Source organism: Macrobrachium rosenbergii, chromosome 18 (genome assembly GCF_040412425.1).
Source record: "Macrobrachium rosenbergii isolate ZJJX-2024 chromosome 18, ASM4041242v1, whole genome shotgun sequence".
In the NCBI taxonomy this organism is placed as follows: Eukaryota; Metazoa; Arthropoda; class Malacostraca; order Decapoda; family Palaemonidae; genus Macrobrachium; species Macrobrachium rosenbergii.
Window position 1 is genome coordinate 6,116,117 of NC_089758.1, and position 26,686 is coordinate 6,142,802.

The 26,686-nt window shown below is 37.2% G+C and overlaps 1 protein-coding gene across 5 annotated transcripts in view; it reads right to left on the reverse strand.

Annotated features, from left to right (window-relative positions):
- The window catches only part of LOC136848055 (zinc finger RNA-binding protein-like), an 84,067-nt gene continuing 57,381 nt past the window's right edge, over positions 1-26,686 (reverse strand). For 3 of the 5 annotated variants that reach the window (XM_067120190.1, XM_067120187.1, XM_067120189.1), the window contains 4 exons: positions 23,661-23,814; positions 10,445-10,626; positions 4,763-4,904; positions 1-1,472 (listed from right to left, as the gene is read on the reverse strand). In XM_067120190.1, the coding sequence (XP_066976291.1) occupies positions 1,136-1,472; positions 4,763-4,904; positions 10,445-10,626; positions 23,661-23,814 (815 nt within the window). In that variant the 3' untranslated portion in view covers positions 1-1,135. The remainder of the gene's footprint in view (positions 1,473-4,762; positions 4,905-10,444; positions 10,627-23,660; positions 23,815-26,686) is intronic. The other 2 variants (XM_067120188.1, XM_067120192.1) reach the window with 2 other exon arrangements.

A 26,686-nucleotide genomic window follows, 5' to 3' on the forward strand; every position in this document is an offset into this window, starting at 1 on the left:
TTTGTATGACTAAACTAACACATTGTAACTTTCTATAAAGTACAGGTTACAAAATGCATATAAATAAAATTTTAAAGTTTTACTATACTGCATTACCTAACAACTTGAAAAAATTACACTTCATCATGCGAAAATGCCATGAAGACAGCTTCACCATAGTATATTCTATGTTTAAGATGTGTAATGAGGAGGAGGATTCTCACACCTGAGTGAGTGAATGAATGAAGTAACATTGTAAAACTCTTAATACCTTGCATTTTACCTTTTACTTCCTTGCACATTCCTGCTAGTAACTGTCTGAAACATATATAGAGCAAATTACTAACATAGGGAGCTCCAAATGAATTGTTTGAGAGAGCTATAAGCAGAACACCTAATATGTCATCCCTACAAAATTTCTAACACACTAATTGTGTCATTGACCTCTAACTTTGGTAGGAGCAAGAGTGACTATGGATGAGAGGAAATTACAATTTTGTAATCACAGCTCTACACAACTCACACTACGAAGTGGGCAGATATGAGTGATTTCACGTATTTTAAAATCATGTTCATTGTCATTCAGTGTTGCTGCATTTGCGGAGCACAACCAGACCCCACATATTTAAATCCAGAGAAAAATATGATTTTTAGGACCGATTTTCGAATACTAACTTAGGTTGCTCATTTGAAAACTCTTAAAACATATATGGCTGGCTGTATTACACTTTTAGAAAACTGTTGGCCAATAAACTGCAGCTGCAGACTGCTAGATGGTACTGAAAATACTGAGACCACTGATGTCAAAATTTCCCTAAAAACAGATTCATCAGCAACTCTAACCCGTTTAGCTCTGTTTGTTATTCATGAAAGCCCAATGGCCAAGTTAGCATTTCAAAGCTCTTGCCTAATGGTTGAAGAGGAAAATAAAATTTTAAAAGGCCACAAAATGAACAGTTTACCGACATATTTTTCCCTACTTCATTAAGACACATCTGGTCTTTGTACCACTCCATAACAAAAATGCAGTGTAGTTCTTACCCAAATGAATGTGGGTTAAGCTGAAAGCAATTAAACAAAAATGTCCTAACATACCTGATACAATGATGACATTCATTCAGCAAATAAAAATTAAAATTTATGAACCTTTTTTTCATTAAAAGTTCCTGCCTAGTGGTTCATCTGGAAAATAGACTTCAAGATCCGATAAATTTTCTGGCAAGTTTATTTTAGCTAATTTGTACGGTCGTTGTCTGTCAACTTGCTGTTGTACATACAGATTTCTACATGATTGGTTTGATGAGTTGCTTTGCAAGAGGTTCTGTGTAACAGATTTTTTAGCATTTTCAACTGGCAACTTTGGACTTAATGATGGCTTGGGTGATGGTGTGGATTGAAAATGCAACTTTGGACTTAATGATGGCTTGGGTGATGGTGTGGACCTAGGAGTTGATACATTTGTGCCAAACATCTTGAGCTGGTCTACCTGGTCCCTGTAAATAATACACATTACATAAATAAATAAATATATATCAATAAACAAATAAAAGAATTATATATATGTACAACATATACTGTACATAGTTACCAACTTACGGCGGGGGACCCTGCTCCAGAGCCGCGCCATAAGCCGATTTCTGCCATTAAGTTGGTTTTTCGCCATTATTGGCAGTTTAACAGCACTTACAGCGTTGTAACTTGGTGTTTGGCACCATAACTTGGTGGTGCATCAAGTTGCAGCGCCATAAGCGCTGGTAACTTGATGCATAATCTTGCCGTTAGTGCTGTCAACGCCATTATCGGCGCTAAAAAAAGGCGCTGGAAGATCGAATCTGAACTAAGTTAGTGATGCACTGTATAATACTGTATATATATATATATATATATATATATATATATATATATATATATATATATATATATATATATATATATATATATATATATATATATATATATATATAGTATGGTCAATCCCACATTAGCGGAGTTTAGGGACCAGAACCAGCCACAAATAACCAAATTCCACGAACACTTGACATCCTACTCCAAAATACTTAGAACTGGTCAATTGAATATTTAAAATACCAAAGACCTCCCTCAAAAAACCTTTATAATTGCTTATTTTAAAAGTTCAAACACCAAATGTATACCTTAAACTATCATCCTACACAGAATATACCTTAAATCATCATTTAAAGCACTTTAATATTTCAGTCATCTTACAACATTACTCTTACAAATATATGGCTTTCAGATAAGTGTGAAAACTATTCAATTTACACCTATTTTGAAGTACAGGCAGTCCCTGGTTTTCGACGGGGGTTCGGTTTTTACGCCGCGCCGTAAACTGAAAATCATCGTAAACTGAATAATTGTCAAAATTCCTGAGAAAATCGCGATGTAAATGTAAACATTTTTATAGTTTTTCATATAAAAAAAAAAACATGCAAATTTTTATTATTCTGCTGTTTTAGAGCCACATTTCTTCCATCGGATCAGCGTACGACGCGTTGTAACCCCGGAACGTGTTGTAAACCGGGTAATAATTTCTGATGATTATATTTGAAAAGTGTCGTAACCTTGGAACGTCATAAGCCGGGAGAGAGAGAGAGAGAGAGAGAGAGAGAGAGAGAGAGAGAGAGAGAGAGAGAGAGAGAGAGAGAGAGAGAGAGAGAGAGAGAGAGAGAGAGAGAGAATGATGATCTGAGTACAGTATACCTTAAACTAAATTGCTTATAACTGCTTAATTTAACAGTACAAACAAAAATATCCTTAAATTATCCTAAAACAATTTAATATAACTTCTAAGCCACCTTACAACATTACCCTTAAAGATATATGGCTCACAGCTACACACTAATAAAGTTATCCTTGAGAGAGTAAACTAATAAAGTTATCCTTGAGAGAGAGAGAGAGAGAGAGAGAGAGAGAGAGAGAGAGAGAGAGAGAGTACATATTATGATGATAACTGATTGATGAGGGATTTCTCTTTAAACAATTGATTGATATTTTGCTGATTTTGATATCCATATACACAATTTGCACATACATACATACATACATACATATATATATATATATATATATATATATATATATATATATATATATATATATATATATATATATATATATATATATATATTCACGGTATTTTTCACCACGTTATATTCACTAATTACTGCATTTTCTTATCATTTTCATGACTAAATGCATTTTTTTTTTTTTTTTAATAAAACTATTAAAATACTCAGGTATAAATATAAACATTTTTAGAGGGGTTTCAAGTATTCACGGATTTTAGCTAATCACGGGGGGTGCAGTATGCATCCCCTGCAAACATGGGGGTTTACTGTTGAAATTAATTTTATTTCCTTCTCAACTACATTACGGAGGTAAAAACATGTTGGGGTGCATGGAAAAGTTTCAATGTAATCATACCTAGGTTATTGTTTTCTCTTCTCTCTCTGCTGTCTCTCAGTACTGTACATATCCTTCAATAACGTGGATGACTCTACCATTAAACGAGAAACCAACCCATCCAAGACTGCATACCCGGCCCCCTCCCAGCCATAGAAACTGTTCCGCAACTCCATCCATCTTCCAAACCACCACCAACCTCTCTGCACCCTCCTCTACACAGCCTTACTGGCCCTCCTGCTAAGCCACCAGACAGCCCCTGCCCATTTTTCTTTCTCAGTCAGTCTTGTGTAAGCAGTGTTACCAACAATTTCTTGAGGTAACACATACATTCATATGCATGCAATCACTGGATGGCATTGTGAACTTCCTGGAGTTCCATGCAGCATTTGGTGATGCTTTCATTAGATGTTTCTCAAAAGTAAGATGAGTCATAAGTTACAGAGTCTAGTTTTTATGAGTAAAATATGGTTAGAATTTTCTGCCCTTGGTGGCTAATTGTGTACACTGTGCATTGTCATAAATGACACCTTCCAGTCACCAATATTCCACCATAATCCACTCAGAAGAGCAGAATGTTATGTAAAACTCAACCCCACTAATCTAAACTGACCTTCAGAATATAATTGCTGCTGCTAGCCACTAGACTTTTCATTGTCTTCCACCCATTCATTGTCTTCCACCCATTCAGGACCTGCCCTGTGCACATACTTGTCTCTATTTATTACCCGTTATTTACCGTTTATGTACACACACACACCTTTTTAAAGTATTTTTTGCCATCTTATGTCAACAGTTGACTTCTACATAATTGTTCTACCCTGTTTGCCTGAGATAAAAAAAAAAAATGCAGGTAGGCATAGAGTTATGATGGGGTTTGGCTCTTGCATGCATGTTGAAGGCCGAATTCTAACGTAACTGTTTGCAATTCCGTATCCAAGCACACACGGGCTACCCCTTTGCCCAACTCCTGTAACCTACAACCTCCTATGGTTTTATCATCATGAATGTATTTTTATACAGTACCTTTCATCAGTCTTTACAATAATGCAATTTATTACTTTATTTTACTCATAATTAGGTAAATTTGTCTTTTTGCATTGTTGTGTTACCTTAGCAGTAACTGTACTGCATCATTCACATGAGTACACCCTCAAGTAAATAACATATAGCAAAAAAACCCATCAGTACAATTTGTTGCCATTCAAATGTGTACCTTACAGTTTAAAGATGCTTTTTTGACTTCCTTTGACACTGATAGTGTTATTTTGCCAAGTTTTCGGTAAAAACAATTACACAACCCAGTTACATTGTTCTAGCCAGAGTGCAATAACCAGTGCTATCTTTGTTAACAACATACCGCCACTTTCTGCGGTGATGATCTCCTTGCAAGTGCTCTGCCATATTGGCTTTCCCTGTGCACTGTACTTGACATACCAGGCACATTAACATTCCATCCACCTCTATGACTACCTCCTCAGACTCTGCCTCTGCCCTGGGATCTGAAAGAGATAACAGACTTTAAACAAAGGAGATACTGGCATTACTATAATATGTTTTTTCGTAAAATGTGAGATCTGAATTTTTTTTTACAATGATCATGGCCTAGTCAGTCTCATGTTCTTAACCCTAAGGGATGGGCTAAATATATATACTGTAGATATAGCACACACCCCCCCCAGACCAGGCAAACTTTAAGGTTGGCCAGTTAAGAAAAAACACTTCAATGGCAAGAGGAAGATATGCAAATGCACATGGTGTAAGTAAAAAAATTTTTTAAAAGTTTTTTGTACCTTCCACAAGACCCCCCCGACCAGGCAAACTTTAAGGTTGGCCAGTTAAGAAAAAACACTTCAATGGCAAGAGGAAGATATGCAAACGCACATGGTGTAAGTAAAAAATTTTTTTAAAGTTTTTTGTACCTTCCACAAGAATGCTAATTTGACAGTTGTATGCATTTTTTCCAATAACTGATTTCATTTTACTTTGTAAAATTATAATTACAGTTCACATAATATCAAAACAGATAAGAACTACATTCAGTAACAAATTCTGAGTATATTTATTTAATGATGCAGTACCTTTTAGCGAGGTATAAAAGTTTTTTCTAATATTCCTTTGTACTTTTTGTAAAATTACAATTATAGCTGGCAAAAAAATCATAAAAGATAAGAACTAAAACCAACAGCAATCCCTGGGTATATTTATGAGCAAATAAATAAAGACGTCACGGGATAGAGAGGAGCAATACATTTCCCCAATCATGTCGCAAGGCACACTGGTCCCCCTGTATCCTATGCTGAGCTACTACAGTTGACACCTCTATCCTACGCTGAACTACTAAAGTTTCCGTCTCTATCCTATGCTGAGCTACTACAATTGCCATTTCTATCCTATGCCGAGTTACTACAGTTGCCATAAGTCATTTATGGACCACTGAGGTGATATGAACATCTTTCCTGATAAATTCATCAAAATCCTACGGTGCGTAGTATTAATGCTCATATGAGTTACCCTGTCCATCACTCAAAACCTTTCAAATTAGTGACCTGTTTACTTGCTAAAATTCCCTTATCTAATTTACAGAGAAACAGTCCGAGTAGTCAACTTAAAATTATAATGTTTGCATTATGAAACGGCATTAATCCAACCTTTGGTATACAGTAAAAGTATCACATTCTCTTTCAAACTTCTACATTAGTTCTAAGATATTTTCTATTTTCTAAGCTTAACCATTCATTTTACCAAATTCAACAGGTTTGGAGCAATTTAAATTCTAAACATGACACTTACCTGACCTTAACCTTCCATTTCCCAGCATTTCATTCTATGACTTGGGGAAAAACAAGTGTACATTTGACATTAAATGTAAACTAGCGGTCAACCAAACACATTCCACGATGCTGGATGTATGACAGACAAGTTCCATCACTAGGGTCGGTTTTAGCGACAATTGGTCTTGACATCTTGATGTTTCGAAGAATTGTTCAATCTAGGAAGAGGGTTAAGTTAGTCCTTTAATCTCGATACACCGAAGCTGTTGCTGTTTGGCTCTGTCTTTACAGATCATGGGCATAACAGCCATCAACCATAGCAATGAAAATATCGCTTCTCGTCCAGTCAGCGAGTTTAGCAAAAATGCTGCTGATGTCTAGGAGTTGTCTTTTGCATCCGTGGTTAGAAATGTTGGGGCTAGTCAGTACTTGGATAAGTGACCTCCTAAGAACTTTGGATGCTGTTGATGTTTAAGAGGCTTCTTTCCCATCCATGATTCAAGTATTGGGCCTACAACTTCAAGTGGCCAAAAAGCCTTCTGCATTACCGCTTAAAACTTCACATCCAAATTAGTGCTGACAACTTGTTTTTGGTTCCAACTCAGCCAAGAAGTGGTGTCTAGGAGCTCCATTTCCTTTGACCTTATGTATGATCAAACGGACTTACTCCACAGCTGACAGGTGGACAACAATATGTTCCAGGTGAGATTTCATAAGGTCAGGGGCATTGGTCTGGCCCTAGCATTTAGGAAGAACCCATTGGACAGGTACTTAAGATGGGAATGCTGTCACAACAGACAACATTCACCTTTTTACCTTCGGGACATTGCCCATAGATCCTCGGATCCTTTTTCCTTGGGTTCTGTGGTGGCTGCTCAACAGCTCTTGAAGACAGGTAGCATTTTGCCTAAGGTATATGGCTGCAAAGACACCCTTCTAAGGGACAGTTGGCAAACTGTCACATGCAGGATGGGCACATATACAGGTGTTCGAGATGACTGAGTATCCTGTCTATAATCTAGCTCTTTTTGGATTAATAGATGCAATTCCTGCCCTCTTTCTATCAAGGGGAGGAGGGACTGACAATGAACAGACCCACTGATTATCTTCTGGTTTGTTGTCCCCAATGATAATGGGTTCATCCAAGCCTATCTTCAAATCGATGATGTTACCTTCCATTTATTTGAAGGCCCAGAAGTCTACAGACCAGAAGCATGGGTCTCCTTCCTTTGATTTTACATGAACAGGAGTGGTCCCACGTGAGGCGAACTACCAGTCAGTTCAGAGATTTGCTCAGAATCCTCCCACCAAGGAGTAAGTCTCCCATATGTAAAGGCTGAGGGTTTGAAGGAACAAATGACAAAATTTTTAAAGTAATTTCCGTTTTCCCTTGCATACAAAACCTGATGTCTTTATATAAATGGCCCACCTCTAGCCGCCAATCATTCTGCTTCATGGGCCAAAAGGTGAATGCGTATCATCTGGATGGGAGGGATTCCTCCCCTTCTGTCAGTAGCCAACTACGAATACCCACCTTGTTTCAAGTTGAACGGTCAGCTCCAGCTTGCGCTGAAGAGTAAATCCCATAAGTAAAGACCTCAAGGTTTGTATATTACGAAAAATATGACTTTAAAAATCTGTCACTTTAATACAAACCTCATTATCATACGATAGCCTTTACCTGTAAGGGACACATCCAGATGAACAAAATATAATAAATGTGGAATATACCCAGTAGAGAGAGCAAAAACTCAGATAATTCCACAATGAACGCTCAACCAACTCAATACTGCATAATGCACTTTTGAATTTACCTTATTCCATTGCGACTGCATCAGACAAAGCAGGGAATAGAGGAAAGCAGTAGAGTTTATGATGAATTGGTTTTTCCATTTAAAATTACCTTATTCCCTTGTGACTGCATCAGACAAGGCAGGGAATGGAGGAAGGCACTAGAGTTTATGATGAATAGGCTTTTTATTCATAATGATGAATAGGTTTTTATTTAAAATAAATTTACTGCAATCTTATTCATCATAAAATAACCTGAATTACAATTTAGAATGACGACAAAGCATAAAAAGAAGACATCACTGCCAGAAGTTCATTTGATGGAATATAAATGGGGATCTGTTAAAGGCAAGTCCCTAGTCCAAAAGGAGAATTTCTGCGCTTACAGATCTGTAACAGAAGGATCTGCAAATACAGAGTCCTTTGAGCAATGGGTCTCTGTGGAATTAAAAAATCCTTTCACCACTTTTATGTCCTCAAAAGTTATGAATACCATGTGTCTGATGAATGAATACTGAGACTAACTGCTACAACACAATTTCCAAGGCAAGAACATGGTTAGCAGCAACGGCAAATGCCAGCACTAGATGACAAAGGAGCATAGAATGATAAAAAGCCTTAGTAGATGAGGGGGCAGTAATACCTAATGCCCTACTAATCCTACACACACACACAAGTACTGTAGCAGTCAAGGGGCCTGAAGCATGCACACCCCCCCCCCCCCAACACACACACTATGGAAAAAAAGGGGGGGAGGGGGGGAATTATGTCACTGGCCAAGCGCCACAACACCAAAACACTGTTAACCAATGCTGCCAGGAAGCAGGCACTGCCTGTACCCGTCAGGTTTGGTAACAAAGAACAAAAAACTAAGTACAACCTTATATTTTAGGGTGAAGTTCTACAGTGACTTACCTACAAAAAACTAAGTACAAACTTATATTTTAGGGTGAAGTTCTAAAGTGACTTACCTAAGCATGGTGGGTTTAGTTGCAGTCTTGTCACACCTTTCCCAAGCAATAGTTAACATAACAACCCATCAAGGAGACACCTGGTTTTCTGCTGTAGCGTCTATGGGGTTAGGACTACCACCTACTGATCACACAGGGTAATCAAATTTGCTCTAGCTCGTGGCAATAATGTTTTAATAATACTGCCTCTGATGACCACCCTGTTCATTCGGAGATTTCTTCAGAAGAGGCATTTCTGAAGGCCAACAACTTACTTAATTTCCTTTTATCATGTGATCTAGGAAAGGAGTGTGGATATGTCTTTTTAATGAGACACTAAAATTATTCTCAGCCCTTGCAGAGAGAGAGTGGTTTATTTGTGCCAAGAGGGTGTAGGATAAACAGACCTTTTTGGGATGTTTGCCGTGACATCTAGGTAAACCTGAAGTGCTTGAACTGGGCATAAAGTTTTATCTGTTAAATTGAGTTTTTTCAGAATAAACTTCCTTCTTAAAGGATTCTCAATCTTGGCCAAGAATGATGTGCCAGGAGACAATAATTGATGGTCAGCTGTTTGTGTGATGTATCGTTCCCGTCTAAGAGAGCGCAGTTCACTACTACAAGTTCCTGATGCTAATGCAATCAAGAAGATCACCTCTGGCAGCATGCGAGTTGTGGTTGTATTGGGTCTGCTGAATTAAAGGGTTGACAAAAGTCTAAGCACCTTATTCAGGGACCAAGTAATTGGAAGCCTTTCAGGAGCGGGTCTTTGTAGTGCAAAAGACCACAGAAGCGAAATGACAATTTCTACACTACAGTCAATCCCGAATCCATAAGGCACGGGTTCTGTTAATGCTGCCTTGTATGCCATGATTGTTGTAACAGCAAGGGACTTGTCCTCAAAAAGGTATACAGTAAACCCCAGTACTCGCGGTCTCACAATTCGCGGACTTGCCTAATCGCAGATTTCTCTATGGAACATATACACGCATTATTTGCTGAAAATTCACCCATTCGCAGTATTTTTCGCTGAGAAATATTCACTAATTTCTGTATTTTCACATAATTTTCACGACTGAATGGACTTTTTGTAATAATACTTTTAAATACTCAGGTACCAAGGTTGTGCTGGAGTTACAATAATTCGCCTTACGATAATTCAATTTTGTGACAGGGTAAGCAATTAATACCGATACGACAATATTTATAAAATATTTTTAAATTTCACGCGGGCGCAGGCAGTAGCGTACAATCAGGCATCAAGAGACACCAAATTACAATAGACCAATTTTTTTCCCTCAACCTCTTTATTTTATCTTCTAGTTAAAAAAGTAAAAGAGAACGATAAAAGTATTGTTAGTAACGTTACACTCTTGCGTAAATGCGTACAGCCATGAACACCCGAACAATACCTTGTTGTTCTGCTTATAACCGAATCGGATAACAACAGCCATTTTGCTTGTATTTCAACCATTGTACGGTAGTGAACAATTACCACAGTTGTGTTACAAAAGACGTTAAACTTACTTTTATTGTCATTACTAGAAGATGCTGACCCATCAGTGACTAATGGAACTACCTCTTCCTCATAATCTCTGGAACCTACGGAACATGTATCACTTCCTACTGAGAGAGAGTCGTAAGCTGTTGGTGATGGTATTATGGAACTTGTGAACTTCTCACCTCCGCCAACTGGTATGCCACTACTCCTGTAAATGCATACAAATGAAATTCTGAACTCTACAGTACACAGTATTGGAAACAGTTAATGAGGGAATGAAAGAATAATTTGCCAACAATATACTGATAGATTTAGTTTCAATCTACATAATTTCTCACCACTAAATGTTGAGGTAGTACATATGCTATGCTAGATTCAGGGAGAATGCAGGTGGCAACAGGGTGTGTCAACGAAGTTCATCTACATAGCTTTTTTCTTTTTATTCTTCTCTCTTATCATCTAACAATCTTTTAATATTGATCACCAGTTACTCTGGTTCTGCATCAAATGCCTATTTTTTTTTTTCAAAAACCTATTTCCTGCGTTCCTGTAGTAACATCTGCAACAAGATTTTACGTATCTGAGGAAAAACCAGGGGGCAAACGCTCAAAAAAATTTTTTTTTAACCAAGATGGTGGAATTATCTATATATGTTCTCATTCACTTAAAATTTTCAAGTAGTATTGGGGAATATGATGCCTAAGGGCAAACTTAAATGTACCATGGAAAAATGAACTGCAGCCTTATAATATGAATCGAAAACATCTGTTAAAAGCCTAACTCTCTGTTAAAAGTCTCTCGTTAAAAGTCTAACTCTAAAACAGGAAACTATACGCCATATCCTGGGATATATGTTTTAAATATATAAGGAAACTCAACAGGAACACAAGGATCTAGTGAGTGGACCACACTCCAATGGGAGATGGATTTCTTTCCCTGGCCACTACTTTCTACATCTCTTCAATTACTGGTAGATATGACATCTTATATTTCCAGATCATATTTCCAGATCAACACATACAGCACAAAACCTGCTGCTGGGTTTAGAAGACAACCCAATTACGTACACCTATAAACATGAAACACCCATTAGTTTCAACTTGAATCAGAAATTTTAATATGCTGAACCCACATCAATAGCCCCAGCATTTGAAGACAAACTATGAAGGCAATTTAAGGAACCAAGAGCAGCTGCATGCACATATTTAGAACACGAGTATGAACACCTGGCTAAATGGAGAGAATGTTAACAAGCAGCAGCATATCCCTAGTGGACACCAATAAATACAGTAAGAGGATCAGCACCAACATATGAACCAAGATAAAGAAAAATACATATCCCATGAAAGGATAAAAATCTTTACATGGGTTTCAAAAACCATTTTCAAGTAATGACTGCAACAATTGCATGTTACAGGTTAAGCCCACCTTCAATGCTAAAGTGTGCCAAGATAAATTTTTCTTGTGGCAAGTGCATACCTCCTATACTCATATCGCATGCCTCAAGCTATAACAACACTATGAGGAACGTTACACAGGCTACAAGGTGTCCATACTTTTTAATTTAGCTGAACAGGAACATCAGCGGAATCCCTATTTGCAAAGCAGTTTGTGGAAAAGAGTTTGTGCCAAATATATGGTTACCGTAATTGGTTTCAAGTCATATGTCCACCCACAGGTAAAAATGTGGCACATAAACATGGGTAGCATGTGACTGATTGAAAATCAGCATCAACTGATATCACTGGCTTATGGTGATAAATACTAACCTACTTTTTCAGTAACATATTTGAATGTTCATATATATAAGGAACCCTTGACCCTTCTTTTACAAACCATCAACATGCTGATTTGTTTCAATAATACAGTAATACAAGCCTACAACAGTTGAGCATGTATCAGTATGCTCGGATCAAACACCAGCGAATGATGAGTTTCCAATAGTTATGTTTTAACTAATTTATCATTATTATTAAGAAGATGAAACCTATTCACATGGAACAACCCCACAGACTTGAAATTTAACTTTTCAGAGAATATAGCAACCCGCAACCCAACGGGCCTCCCCCACCCCGGTATTTGAGTTCTCAGAATTCACGGACTCGTGTATTCGCGGATTTCTCTGTGGAACATGTCTAGCAACTATTCGCGGAAAATTCGCCCATTCGCGGTATCTTTCACTGACAAATATTCACTAATTACTGTATATTCATATTATTTTCATGACTAAATGCACTTTTTCTGATAACACTATTAAAATACTCAGGTGTATGCATTTTTTGAGGGTTTTTCTTGTGTTTAAACTAAGGCAGTCCCAGGTTAACAGCGGGCTCAGTTAACAGTGATCCAGTTTTATGGGGCTTGTCTAGTGCCGAAAATCAGCAATTTTCGCCGCCAAAAATCGCAGTTCCGCTTATCGGTGCCGATAATTGGGTACTGGCGCCAATACATACCTAACAGGGGTGCCGATAACTTAAAATCCGCGCCAATACCCAGGCTGCCTGTATCAAAATAGGCAGTTCTAAGTGTTTTCTACTTTAAATTCCTGAAGGTAAAAGTTCTACTGTTTACCAAAGCTCAAAGGATGACCAGGACAGATATCTGGCAGCCTTCACTGCGTGGACAAACTGCACTCCCTTTACATAATTTCCTGTTGTTCGTGGCATCTAGGCAGTGATATTCCAGTTATTCAATTTAAAGTTTGCAGCTCCAGCGACTATCAAGAAACTGGTTGCCAGAGGTATAGCAGTTGATTCAGTAATGACACTATGTATGCATCCTGTAAACGTTCCATTCAGTAGAACAACATTACCCGTGACAGCAATTCTTTTGCATATCTTTCTATATCAACCAGCTTAAAATATTCTTCAAATATGGATTATTACTAGTGGTGATTATGACAGATTCATGATCACTTCTACCCATTATCCAGAGCGTGCCAGTCAAATCCAACATAGCACTTTCTGCTCAATTTGATTCGTGAATTTTAGGCTGCCAAAGCCAGGCAATGTGGCATTTATGGCCATTCAATGCTTTAGACAGCTACTATAAGAAAAAGTGCCTATTTGATCAGAAAACTGAGTAGGGTTACCTGTTTTAAAGTTCAACACCCTCACTTTCTAGGGGAGAATGTTTTTTACTTTTTGCTAGAAAATTGACCCACAAAAGGGTGTCTACTACATGATACTATTTCCCATCTAGATGAAAAGTGGTGGAATAGAGTAGATTGAAATAAACACAACTCATAATTTGATTCACCACAAACTTCAATGGACCTGTTCAATCCTGGCAATGTGGGTCAATTTAAATCTCACCGATTCCCATAGGGTGATTTTTTCATCACAGTGAATCCAACGAGGTGTAAACACCAGGTTACCAGATGACCTGATCCATTTGTTACCAGACAATACATGATCCTTGCTCATATGTTAACTGAGATCAGTATGCAATAGCTGGTTGTGGAGGGTGATTACTACTGTAATGAAATGCACAGGTGATTTAACCACTTTATTTTTAACCATTTTTTTTTTTTATTCACTTTACACAGTAAACGTAATTGTCAGTGGATCATTCTGTCCTGCCACTCAACAGTTCTAGACGGTGAAACAAATAATTCGCTCAGGGGGGTCATGAATGACACAACTGCTACTGCTGGTCTTATACAATATGGTTATTTCTTTTGGGGCAAGGCTTCTGGCTGAATGGTGATAACCAGTGTGTCACTATAAGGGCTGAAGTTGTTTTCTTGCTGAAGGAAATTACAGAGCACGCGTCCACTTTTCGGATGCTTCAATGCTGGTCTCCACTGGCATTCTAAGGACATCAAATTTCATAGTTGACATTTCAAATGCACATTCTACAGCTCCTCTGGCTTGCTCATTCTCGTAGGTAAAACAAACTTGGCTTCAGCAACAGCCTTTTGTGCAACAGACTGACACCCTTTCTCCTTTATGATTATGGAAACGTGAGCCTGTTAACAGGTGGGCATTTACGCTGGCAATGCTTGCTGTCAATAGTCACAATACATTTTGGAACACTATTTCTTTCCAGTGATGATCACAAGTACTGGCATATACTGTGGTTGTAATGCTTCCTATAAGGCATTCATGGTTTCGTTCACAAAATCTTACGTACTGGGTACTGGCCAACTGACTTGGTTTGAGTCAATCAGTGTGAATGGAGTAAAATCAAAATAACTCAAATCAAATGGTTCTTCATGAATTGAAATTAATCAATTTGCTTTGTGTAAATATGGCCTCAGGAGGTAAATAAGTGGCATATCTACTTTCAATATCAAGTGCAACACCCATTAAGGGCAAAAAATTAGGAAATAACAGTTCTGACCACAGTATTCATGCTCAACCCTTAACCTTGAAAAATGTTATTGGAATTATTGAGGAGAAAATTCGCTTTGATTTTACGGAAAACTCCTTGGGTAAGATTTCCCTTAAGAATTTCTTAATGTGTAACAATACCTCAACAATTTAAAATCTGATCATAATACTGTGGGACTTACACTTTTCTGTGTAAGGTCGTCTTTACGTCGAGGAACCTCATCGACTTGTAAAATTACAGACAAATAGGCCATTCAATTAAATTTCACAAGCGTAGATTCATTATTGGTTTCATCCTAATGTTGGAAGACAGACCATATCTACTGCATATCCTCAGTGTTTCAAGATGGGGCGAGATGGAGATCTCCCTCATTTATGATAGAATGGTAAAGGCATCAGGTTTGAACACATTATTATTGGTGCCTTTGGATGGAGGACTTGTTCCCAGATGAGTCTTGGATTTTGGTGTTAACAACAGAAGGCGAAGGACAGATCTTGGAATTTGGTGTTAATGTTGATTCTTAGCTACATTTAAGGCATTCAGTAGTGTGTGCAGTATTATGCTCAGCAATGAACTTACCAGCCCTCTGTATCTTGATTTGAAATTGGTGCTAGTTTTGTCAATTTAGTTTATGGTCCATTACAGAAATTACGTATATATTTTGTATTAACCGCAATTTCCTTAGACAGGCCTTAGAAACCTTAAATAGGTGGCCAATGAAGCATTAATTTCTATTCGTTTATTTTTAATTTTCAAAAACGGAAGACATTTCAGGATTTTCAGAAGCTGGAATAATTATCAATCTTTTTGCGACATGACACACATTCCTTACTTATGGATTAAAATTTACACCACCGCCATCACTGCAAGTTGGAGTTTGATGTTAGTGGTAATTTCACTATTGTTTTCATGTGATAAGGCTTAGGATATTGCATCTTTAAACTGAGCACAACCCAACCTTACTTTTCTCAGCTCAACTGTCTTCTGAATAAATCTGCTGGTTCTGAAATGGTTCCACTTGTTCTACCTGGTGGCAATACCATGCACCTCATGGGTTTCTTGCATGCCAATTTACTGGGTCTACAGTCAAAATTCTAGGGCACTCCTCACAGAATACCCTGAACGCAAAAAGCACCCATTCCTGCTCTGTTAATGAAGGAGACCCAAGCTTTCCACTGCTCATTTTCCAGATCTCTGATAAAATCTTGCGAGGATTTGACAATTAAGGGGATCGGCCGCCTAAAAAACCCCAATAATCTTTAAAAAATTCGATTTGCTGAAAAAAATTCTATGGCTTCGTATAGGGTTCAAGAATGTGTCCACGAAATATTATGCTAAAATTTGCCGTATTTCTCTAGTTATGGCCTAAAATGTAACAATAACTATATACCCATAAAACACCAGTAGCGCAAATGATTTAGTCTGGTTTAGTTTTTGCGATATATATTACGAAAACTTCCTTTGAAATGAAACGTATAATGTCAATAATATCCTACTCGGCACCTTTTTAGTTATTCCTAGCCATGACAACGCACACGTCATACCATGACGCCGACTGTGGCCGAGAGTTGCCTATAAACTTCCAAGCTAGAAGTACACGTTTTTCATGCTCGCTAGCCTTGACTGAACTCTGTATTTTCTGCGGTGTTTTTGTTTTTTCACCGTGCCTAAAAGGTCCAAGCGTTCACTTCATGCTTCTAGAATGCGGAAAAGCCAAGTGGAAAAGTCCAGGCGAAAAGTAGAAGAAAGAGTTCAAGAAATTAGTGCCATAGAGGGGAATGGAGCGACGGAGAGAGAGAGAGAGCTGTCGCCCATCAAACGGCGCAGGCAGCGATCTCTGCTGACCAGAGACCAACCACATCCACCCCTAAACGCCTCTTTATTTGTTCGTCACTACCAAAGGGCAAAGATATTTTATAAAAAGAAAGCAGTAGCTCGGAGGCTGATATTATAGATGATCCTGAAAATAAAATGATCATAATAAGTGAAGCAAGACTTGATGAATTACTTGAATCACGAATCCCTAATTGTGAATGTAAAGTAATTCCCAGGATCCATTTGGCAAGGGATGGATTCGAGACACTAATAAAAAAGTGTAGGCAACTATGATACCCTAGAGTAATACCTTAGAGCAAGATCAGACAGGGGGGGACCAGGAACCTAAAATTTATAAGAATGTGTCTTAGGCACATAAATAATCAATTAATATTCTTATTTATAATCATTTTGCATTAATTAATACTCAAAAATAAAAATTAAAACCATACAATTAATTATAACACAGTCTTTGAAGTCCCTTTTACTTTTTTTATGTAACTAAAACTTTGAAGGCCCGTTTCTCAAAACATAAGTTTTTCGCCTTTAAAATGCATCTCCTCCCTTAGTATTGGACCAATCTAAATGAAATTTTAAATATAACATAGGGAAACATGGTAGATTAAAACAAAGCCGGGGATTTTTAATATTTTGAGTTTCTGATTTTTGGCATTTTTTTTTTTCTGTAAATTTTCCGGGAAAATTTCATTAAAAAAAAAAAAATTCATATCTCGAAAAATAATTGAAAAATCAAAAATCCCCGGCTTTGTATCGAAGGTCCATATATGTTTTATACGTGATTCAAATCTCATCCCTTAAAACCAAAAAGCAAAGGAGGAGATGCATTTTGAAAATGGCCATTTTTGGCCGAAAAATGCTCTGGCGTCACAAAACCTAAGGTCACTGAACAAAAATTTTTTCCCCAGAAGTTCCACACAATATCCTTTAACAAACCCCCTATATATCAACAACCTGTCGTTAAAAAAGTCGGAAACCGGCCGATCCCCTTAAAAAATATTAAATTTCAGGTCGTCTCAAAGTTTATCTATTTTGTCAAACAATAACATGTTAAAAATCCATTTTATTTCTTTTTTACAACTACTTAATTGAATTATCCTTCAAAAACACTTAAAATCATCAAAAAGATATTCAAAGCAATTTTAATTTTGAATTCTTGGAGCAAAAACCAGAACTTACTTATTTGCTTCAAGTTCTTACTGTGGTTATTTATAAAGGAGTGAATGGTTGTCCGGTCTGCAGTGTTGTGTCATCAAGGGATTTCAGGGGTAGGTGAAAATATACCCATAGCCATAACCTTAGCTTTAAAAAATTACATCAATATTAACTGAGACACAAAACAGACACCTCCAGCCTTCATTAAAGGTCACTCCACCAATAACATCTCGTTGAATGTCAAATGTCCCCTCACTGCCATATCATAAAGGGACGATTGATGGAACGAAAGTACCAAATACAATCAGCCCTTCTTCAGCCATCTTGATAGGCCAGCTGGAAAAAATGCAGAGTTCTATCCCCAGAACCTATCTCACCAATGGAATGATGGGCCAGTTCAAAAGGACAGTCCCAGTCCTGAGAGCTGTCCCCTATCATGAAGGGATGACTGATGGAACAAAAGTACCAAATACAATCATTCCTTCTTCAACCATCTTGGTAGGCAAGCTGGACAAAATGCTGAAAGTTCTATTCCCAGAAACTATCTCGCCAATGGAATGCATGGGCCAGTTCAAAAGGAAGGTCCCAGTCCTGCGAGCTTCATTTAAAAAGTCATATTGAGAGACATTGCTGGTCACAACCATCAAATTTCTTTGGTCACACCTTATAAAAAAAAAAAAAAAAAAAAAAAAAAAAAAATTATCCGATTATTACTGGCCCAAGCTTCTGTTTCACTTTCTAGTGCATTCTTCAAGTGTTTCAAGTGCTCTGCACGAAATTCGGGACTGAAATATGTCTATAAATAGAACAAAAGTAGAGGGCTGTTATTGGCTAACAGATCTCCATGGGAACCAGCCAACCAACCAGGTTTTAGCTGTATTCTGTCCGTGAAAGAACGTTTCGCTCACGTGAAGCTGACGATGAAGTGTGTGTGATTTGAATACAGTACGTAGTACTTAATAGTATATGTATTTTACTGATTAAATGAAGACTAAAATTAATTCATTCTCAATACTCTGATTGCAAAACCGATTCTTCCCAACCAATAGAAATTTTTTGCTTCAAAAGATATTTGCTAATGCTGCGTTGACATGCCTTCAAAAGAAAATTTCTCTTTAATCTCTCGAGAAATGTTAATCCATTTCTGTCTGCCTGCTGGTCCCAACCTGTATAGTCCACGAGATAATAATAATAATAATAATAATAATAATAATAATAATAATAATAATAATAATAATAATTTGGCAGCAGACCCTCTTTCAAACAGGTTCTATTGAATATTATTGCTGCTTCAGCTGCATTTATTTTGTAGAAGACTTTTTCTATTTTCCTTATTGCGGACTTCTCTTCAGTGGAGGTGCGTGCTAACAGTTCGCCTATATTTGTCATTTCATGGGGGAAAAGTCAAAATCTGGATTCTGCTTCTTTATATATTCTACAGTTAGTTATATACAATTGTTGCGCAACGCTGCTTCGACAGACTCTTCTGTCATTCTCCAGCGGGAGCTAGTAGAGGACTGGCAGATTGCATAGGTCCTTCTGAATTTATACACGGGCTTCAGCGGGGGGTCATGGATGGCGAATTCTGATTGGTTCCAGTCAGGGAATGTCATTCATTCCAGCGTTCCCATTGGCCTGCCGTTGCGTGATGTCATGCCGGCTGACATCATCGGTAGTTTGGCTGCTATTGGGCTGCGGATGAATGATGTCATTATCTGCTCTTTCTGTCGTAGTCGGGGATTGTCTCGAAGGCGCCTCGCTCATCAGGGGCATCTCCATTTTCAGGGTTGTCGTTTTCAGGTATTCGTTGGATTTGGTGGGTGTTCTGCATTATTCTTCTTAAATTCGTGGGTAGGGAGCGATGCCTCCTGCGTCGTATTCATTGTTGGTTTTCTCTCGGCAATGAGGAGCGCCTCTAGCAGGCGCAGACGTCCGAGGGTCGGCGGCTCTCCGATTATACTTATATTTTGTATAATACTGTCGCGGGAGATGGAAATATTGTGAGTAGCACGGGCGTGGTTCATGATGGCACCCTCCTGGGCATGGCAGGAGATCCTTTTTGACAGACGCATCGTGGTCATTCCAATATAAGCGCCGGGGCATCCTCGGACAGGACATACAAATTGGTAGACCACGTTCTTCTGCTTGAGGGGTTCTCTTGCTGGCGGAGAGGGGTTATTCTTCATCACCAGATCACGGGTGCGGCGGTTCTTATAATAAATTACAAGATTTATTCTCTTACTGTCTTCGGTCGGGAGGGCTTGCGAGAAGCGTCTCTTGATATTCACTGAAGGAAGCTTGTTGTTAGTAAGGAAACCTCAGTCAAAGGGATGGGATCAAAACACCAACGTTCAAATAGCAGCCCTGGTGGCATTGGTGGTTAACTTCTTGGCCACTAGGGAACTAAGTTCTCTAAGAACAGGTTAGGAGCCACTGGCTCTGCAGTGAAGACTTACATGTCACATAAGAACCTGCCATTTGTTTTCCATCAGCACGCACAGCAAAATTTTTATGGGTTTAAAAAGTTGTTTATTATTCAACTTATTATATCTGGCATTCCTGCTGCTCCTTGGAAACTTGCACTTTTTCTGTAACTGGTTTAGTTTTCTTGGGATAGTCTCGTTACCGTTTTACTTTTTTATTTTTCTAGAAATTTACATTTTTCTAGAAACTTATCTATAATGTATTTTTTTTTACATCGGCTGATATACCTACATCTTTTCCATGAACTTCTAAGAGGCTTATTACTCTATTTTATGAAATTTCTCACTATATATATATTCATGTTAGGCTACCCTTCACCAAAGTTTAGTTTTAATTGTAGGATTTAGTAATGCATTCCCACAACTGCATGTGTTATGTATTTCTGTATCTTGTTTTTTCTGAGTCCTTGTTGTGGCAAGTGCTGGTGATCAGCTGATTATATCTCTCCCTACTTGTTCAGTTTGGTCTACTGTTTCCTCTTCTTTGGGTTAAGTTTATTAAAGGTGCAACCTCTACTGAACTGTTTGTAACTGTTTATACTATACTGACACATTCATTTTGTTTGTTTTTTTTATTTTAGTTCATTTTTTACTTTATAGAACATCTTTGTTTCTTGACATTTTGTCTTTTTTTTTATCTTTGCTTCTTGATTTTAGGGAGAGTTCTTTCTGATGGTCTTTCCTTTTCGTTCTAAAGTTCAGAAATGTTATCTTGATTATCTTTCAATTCTCCTCTATGTCCTGAGGAACATTTTCTTCCTCTACTTGAAAAATTTTTTTTTTTTTTAATATAACAACATACGGGAAGGGATTGGATTTTCTCCTTCTAATCTACCACTTTCATCTTACATATTCTCTGTTTGTTTGTTCTACTTCATGTTATATGACTAGCTTTATACATAGGTTTTTTTTTTTTTTTCTAGCTGGATCATTAAACCGTCTTTCTTTCAGTTAGAGCTCAGGTTCTCTTATGGAAGGTCGAGGTTCATCTTGAAACGATTCTATGTTGCACATACAATGTGCACTCTTAGTTTGTATGGTGATTCTGATAACTTTTAACATAGTTGCCTCTGCACATTTCTTTGCTGCTGTGCTCATACTTACTACAATTTCTGAACGGTATGGGCTGAGGTGCATTTGGCCTTATTTCTCTATTTTGACCTAAATTTTTAATTACTCATGGAAGATCTTGTCCTAATTTAATTTTTGCAACAAGATTTGCTGAACAGCGGCACCAATATGTGGTTAATGCGGCTCGCTACTGAACTTCTCAGTTGAAGAGGCCCTTCATTCCTCACACCATTGGACTGGAGTAATCTCCCTGAGGGTACTGTGTACCGGGAACCTCAAAAGTTCAAGAGTTTCTTTGGAGGCTTGAACGGGATTCATCTTCTGATGATTAATAATAATAATAATAATAATAATAATAGTAATAATAATAATAACAATAATAATAATAATGAGGTTTCTTGCTTTGAATGCTATACACTTTATACACATGTTCATATTACCATATTTTATCACAAGTAATATTTCTTTCAATTAGCTCATCATTATTGGATTTTGCTGGCTTCTTGTACACTATTCATTTCGTATTTCATTACTTCACCTTTTGGGTTATCTACAGACTTTACTGTAAAATATCCATTAGACTGAACTTTGGCAGTACTTTGATTTACATGTTTTTTTCTTTGTCTTAGTCATATCAGTATTTGAATGTCTTTTAAAGGGTACTTTTTGAAATCTTGAGAAATAATTTGGTTTTCACTTTCTAGTTTTAGTAATCTTGGCCCGTTGTAAGATTCAAAGTGGGTCAAGTGCATATCAACTGAATCTAGTTTTCCTTGATTGTTTTTGTAATCTCAAACAGCTCTAATGTTATTTCAGCTTCTTTATTCTTATCTGATTAGAAGACGCCTAATTCCATGCTTATGGTTAAAGGTTGTGGACTGAGATTTATAAAATGGAAATTTAATTTAATTCACAGTGGGTTCCCTCCATCCATAGGGCCCTAAAAGGGGAGGTTCAACATCGCTACCTTCAATAAGGCAGATGTCCTGAAAGACTGGCCTTAATATACACCTTACCCTTAGGACTGTAAGGGTAGTCCAAGGGTAGTCAGTCTGTTGAGATCAGTCCTAACACTAAGGGCATATTTTGACAGTCAAGTTTCCCGTTCACTCAATACTTTAATTTTATGGATGGAGAGGCATGCCATCAACTTTGCCCACCATCACACTTTTCCATATTCCAAATCACAAATGACATTGCCAGTAAAAGAAAAAAAAAAAAAAAACCATAATTTGTATCGTAAGCAAAAATAATACATATATATATATATATATAATTTATATCATAAGCAGCAGAAATGGAAGGCTTCCAGGAATCCGTAAAGGCAAGAAACAGTATAGGGTAATTACTTACAGTAACCATACACCAGCAACTGGCACAACCCTGATAATAAGTGGAAAATAAAATGCTAATCCTGGACAAGCAGCAAGAAATTTTTGCAAACACTGGAACTGCATGGAAGAACAAATGTGTTGGTGGCAGAGAGAGAGCGTGGTCTGGCTAAGCAGTGCAGCCTTTACTCTATGACTGGAGTACTTTTGCATGGATTAATGCTAATTTAGGTTTATGGGTTCCTAATGAAGGCAGACATATTCCAGTCATGTACAACTGCACCACAGTAATCTCAAGTAAAAATAAATATTACAAAATACATATGAATACATCAGGTCCTCTACATATGAACCTTCAACTAGTCCTGAGAGAACACTTTATGACCATACAGTGTTATATGGCATAGTCTACATACATTGCTGATTGCCTACACTTTGTTGGACTTGTGAATAAGTTCTCAGGACAGAACTCAACCAAATGTAGAAGACTAACCGTACTCACAGCAGTGCCTTCACTTAAGGTATAAAGTAGAATCGTGAAATAAAAAAAAATTTTGCTACGTAAGGAATTTTCGATAAAACTATCTAGCCTCAGCCTTTAAAGACTGCTAAACAAGGGTTTCAGTATTCTTTGTTATGTGAAGGTTTCAGTATTCTTTGTTATATGAACAAGTTGACTTCAACAGACCATCTTGATTAATATATTATTATTATTCTGTAAGTGATGGCATTATTGGTTTGATTTTTGCTTACAGATACATGTCTGATACTTGAGAGAAAAAAAAAAAAAAAAAAAAAAAAATAGAATTTAATGGAATTGCATTAATGTAAACCAAGAGGCAGTGAATAAATCACAAAAAAGAAATAAAAAATCTCTAAATAACATTTTGACCACCAAAGGCAGTTTAAAAACCTTCAAGACCACACAAAAATTTTGGACACAACAATAACAGTAACTAGGCCCTTCACCTCTGCAAATATACATAGAAGCAATTCACTTCAGAATTCAGGACAGAGAGGCAAATACCATTTACCTTAGCTTCCTGATATGAGCACTACTCTCAAGGTGTTGCTTCATTGGAACAACTCCAGTGCAGCTCTTACAGCAAACGTGGCAGATTAGGCTGTCTACTCCATTAGAAGACTCTCGTTCTATAATTCCGGATTTGAAGGCTTTCTGGAGAGTATCTAGTAATGAGAAATATAAAAGGGCTTAATAACACTATACTAATACATTTTGGCACTATAAATTTTATAAAATAACGAGTAAACACAGTCACACACAGGTTTAGGCCTGTAATATATGCATTACTGTAAATGGCATACTAAGCAATAGGTTTTGCTAAATGCACGAGACAATCTTATTTAGTGTAGACTTCAGATGACTATTATTATTATTATTATTACCATCACTATTATATAAACTGGAACCCACGAGCTAAAGACTTTTTTTATAGCATTTTCCAAAAATCTATAAATGGATCTAAACTCTAGTAAATAACTAAGATGGGCCACAAGAATTTATGAAATGGTTGACACCAACAATATTACAAAAGGCCATTTGTGCTGCCTTCTGAACAAACTTCAGGACATGCATACAACCACTATGGAGACCATCTGCATATGCAGGCAGTCCCAGGTTATTGGTGGCCTTGGTTATCGGCGATCCGGTTTTACAGTGCTTGTCTAGCGACGCTGAGGACTGGATTTTTGGCACCAATAAGCGCGTTATCGCCAGTTTTCGGTTGTCGGGAATTTTTGGTCATTGTCACAGCATTGGGAACAAAAGGGGGGGGGGTGTGTGTGTGCCGATATACAGTATTTCCCAGCTTCAAAAGATACATCCCAATTCAGCAAACAGAGAGAGAGAGAGAGAGAGAGAGAGAGAGAGAGAGAGAGAGAGAGAGAGAGAGAGAGAGAGAGAGAGAGAGAGAGAGAGAGGACACTCGCAAGTTGTTTTGGTTCGTGCAAGCACACATTTGACTGCATCAGTCCATTTCATACTATGGCTTAGGCTGCCACAGCATATTGATTATTACGGTTTTTCAGTAAAACACCGTTTTGTTTTCAAGTTCTATCATATTTGCTGGCATATTAGATGCACTTTCTTTTTTTTTCTTTTTTTCTTTTTTTTCCATGTACCAAAACTGAACTGCGTCCAATGCAGCCGTATTACGTAAGGGAGACTGAGCGCCGTAGGCTAGGCTAGGCCTAGCTGAAGGTAAGGTATACTGGTTAAGCATAAAAACTGCTAATGCTAAAACATTAAAAAACCAACCTAATTATTATCGTAAATTGTGTTACTGGAATAAAGTATGGAATCATGTAAATTTGCACTCAACCCTTAAAGGAAAATGAAATTTGGCCTAACCAACGTTTATGTGTTACTGAGACAAGCCACCAGGTTGGCCTTCTAATTTTGTTTACACCCACTCATTGCAAATGGCTGACAGGCTAACTACCGACAAATCAAAAGCAATTTTTCATAAGCTTGTGATAATAGACTGATAATTCGACTTGTTTTCAATATTTTATTATAAATAACTTGAGAAAATTTTATTATAAATACCAAACTTAAGAAAACTTGTTTTCAATACATCAGGAGTTAGCCTGTCAGCTATTTGCAATGACTGGATGTAAAAAATTCATAGCGCTGGCCCGGTGACCCGTCACAGTAACAAACATTGCTATTTCTGGTAAATTTCATTTAGTTTCCTTTAATGGTGAGTGTGAATTTACATATGATTTCATACTTTATTCCAGTATACTCTCACAATATAGTATTTCATGCACAAAAAAATTTTTCCCTACAAAATCACTAATATATCTTGCAATGAAAGTATGATGAAACAATAAAATTGTTTTCATTCAAAAAATATCCTTGTAAATTCAGGGTGTGTCTTGTAATACGCCAGCAAAAACGGTAATACTTTTAACACAGTAAATTTTACTTTAGTCAGTTAATAATGTTACTTTAAAGTTAGGGTCATCTGAAAAGTGACAATACTGGTAATACAGTACTGATGATGTAGTATTACAATAGTCTTGCTCTAGCAAGACTTACAAGCAAACTCTTTCAACATAAACAAGTGAACTCTTTCAACTTAACATAATTTTACTTCCGTCGGTTAATAATTTCCCTTTTAAGGTAGGATTGTTTGAGAATAGTACTGTATTATTATGATAAGTCTTACCAGTAAACTTTTAACGTACCACAATTTTACTTCTGTTAGATAATGTCCCTTTAAAAGTTAGGATTATTTGAGAAGAGTGAAAAGACTGGTAATAGAGTACTGACACAAAACTCATGTTACTACTCATCTGTTTACTTGTCCAGTGTGATCTGCAGGTAAGGGATTAGGTATACTTTTTGATTTTTAATGTTACTTGTTACTATTTTTCAGTTTTTAATGTTACTTATGTTTATTTACTATTTTAACTATCATTGACTGAGAAACTTCTTTCACTTGTCACACACGCACAGATGCATTCTGATTACTGCCTGAAGAAAAAAGTAACCTTTGGCCTTCAGGATGCACAGTAAATTTCCAAAACTTACTTTATGGAGAATTTCCAAAACTTACTTTATGGAGAGAGAGAGAGAGAGAGAGAGAGAGAGAGAGAGAGAGAGAGAGAGAGAGAGAGAGAGAGAGAGTGTGTGTGTGTGTGTGTGTGTGTGTGTGTGTGTGTGTGTGTGTGTGTGTGTGTGTGTGTGTGTGTGTGTGTGTGTGTGTGTGTCTTTGACACCAAGAAATATATTATTTATTACCTTACCAATTATTCAGTGACAAGCTTACTAATGTATGTTTAAAATGTAAAAGAATGCATAAATAAAAGTGGTTGAACTGAACCTTAATCACTTTTATAACTAAACAGTGCCATGAAATAATTGATATAAATAGATATAAGGCAGACATTAAGGGCTCTCCCCCAAAAATGCTTAACTAGATCTTTCCAAGTTGCTTGGTGATTAAGCCTAGTCACCAATTTAACATAATACATAAGTAACATTAAGTGCAAACTTTGGGGCTAAGGGGCTGAGCTGTCATGAATACTTTCC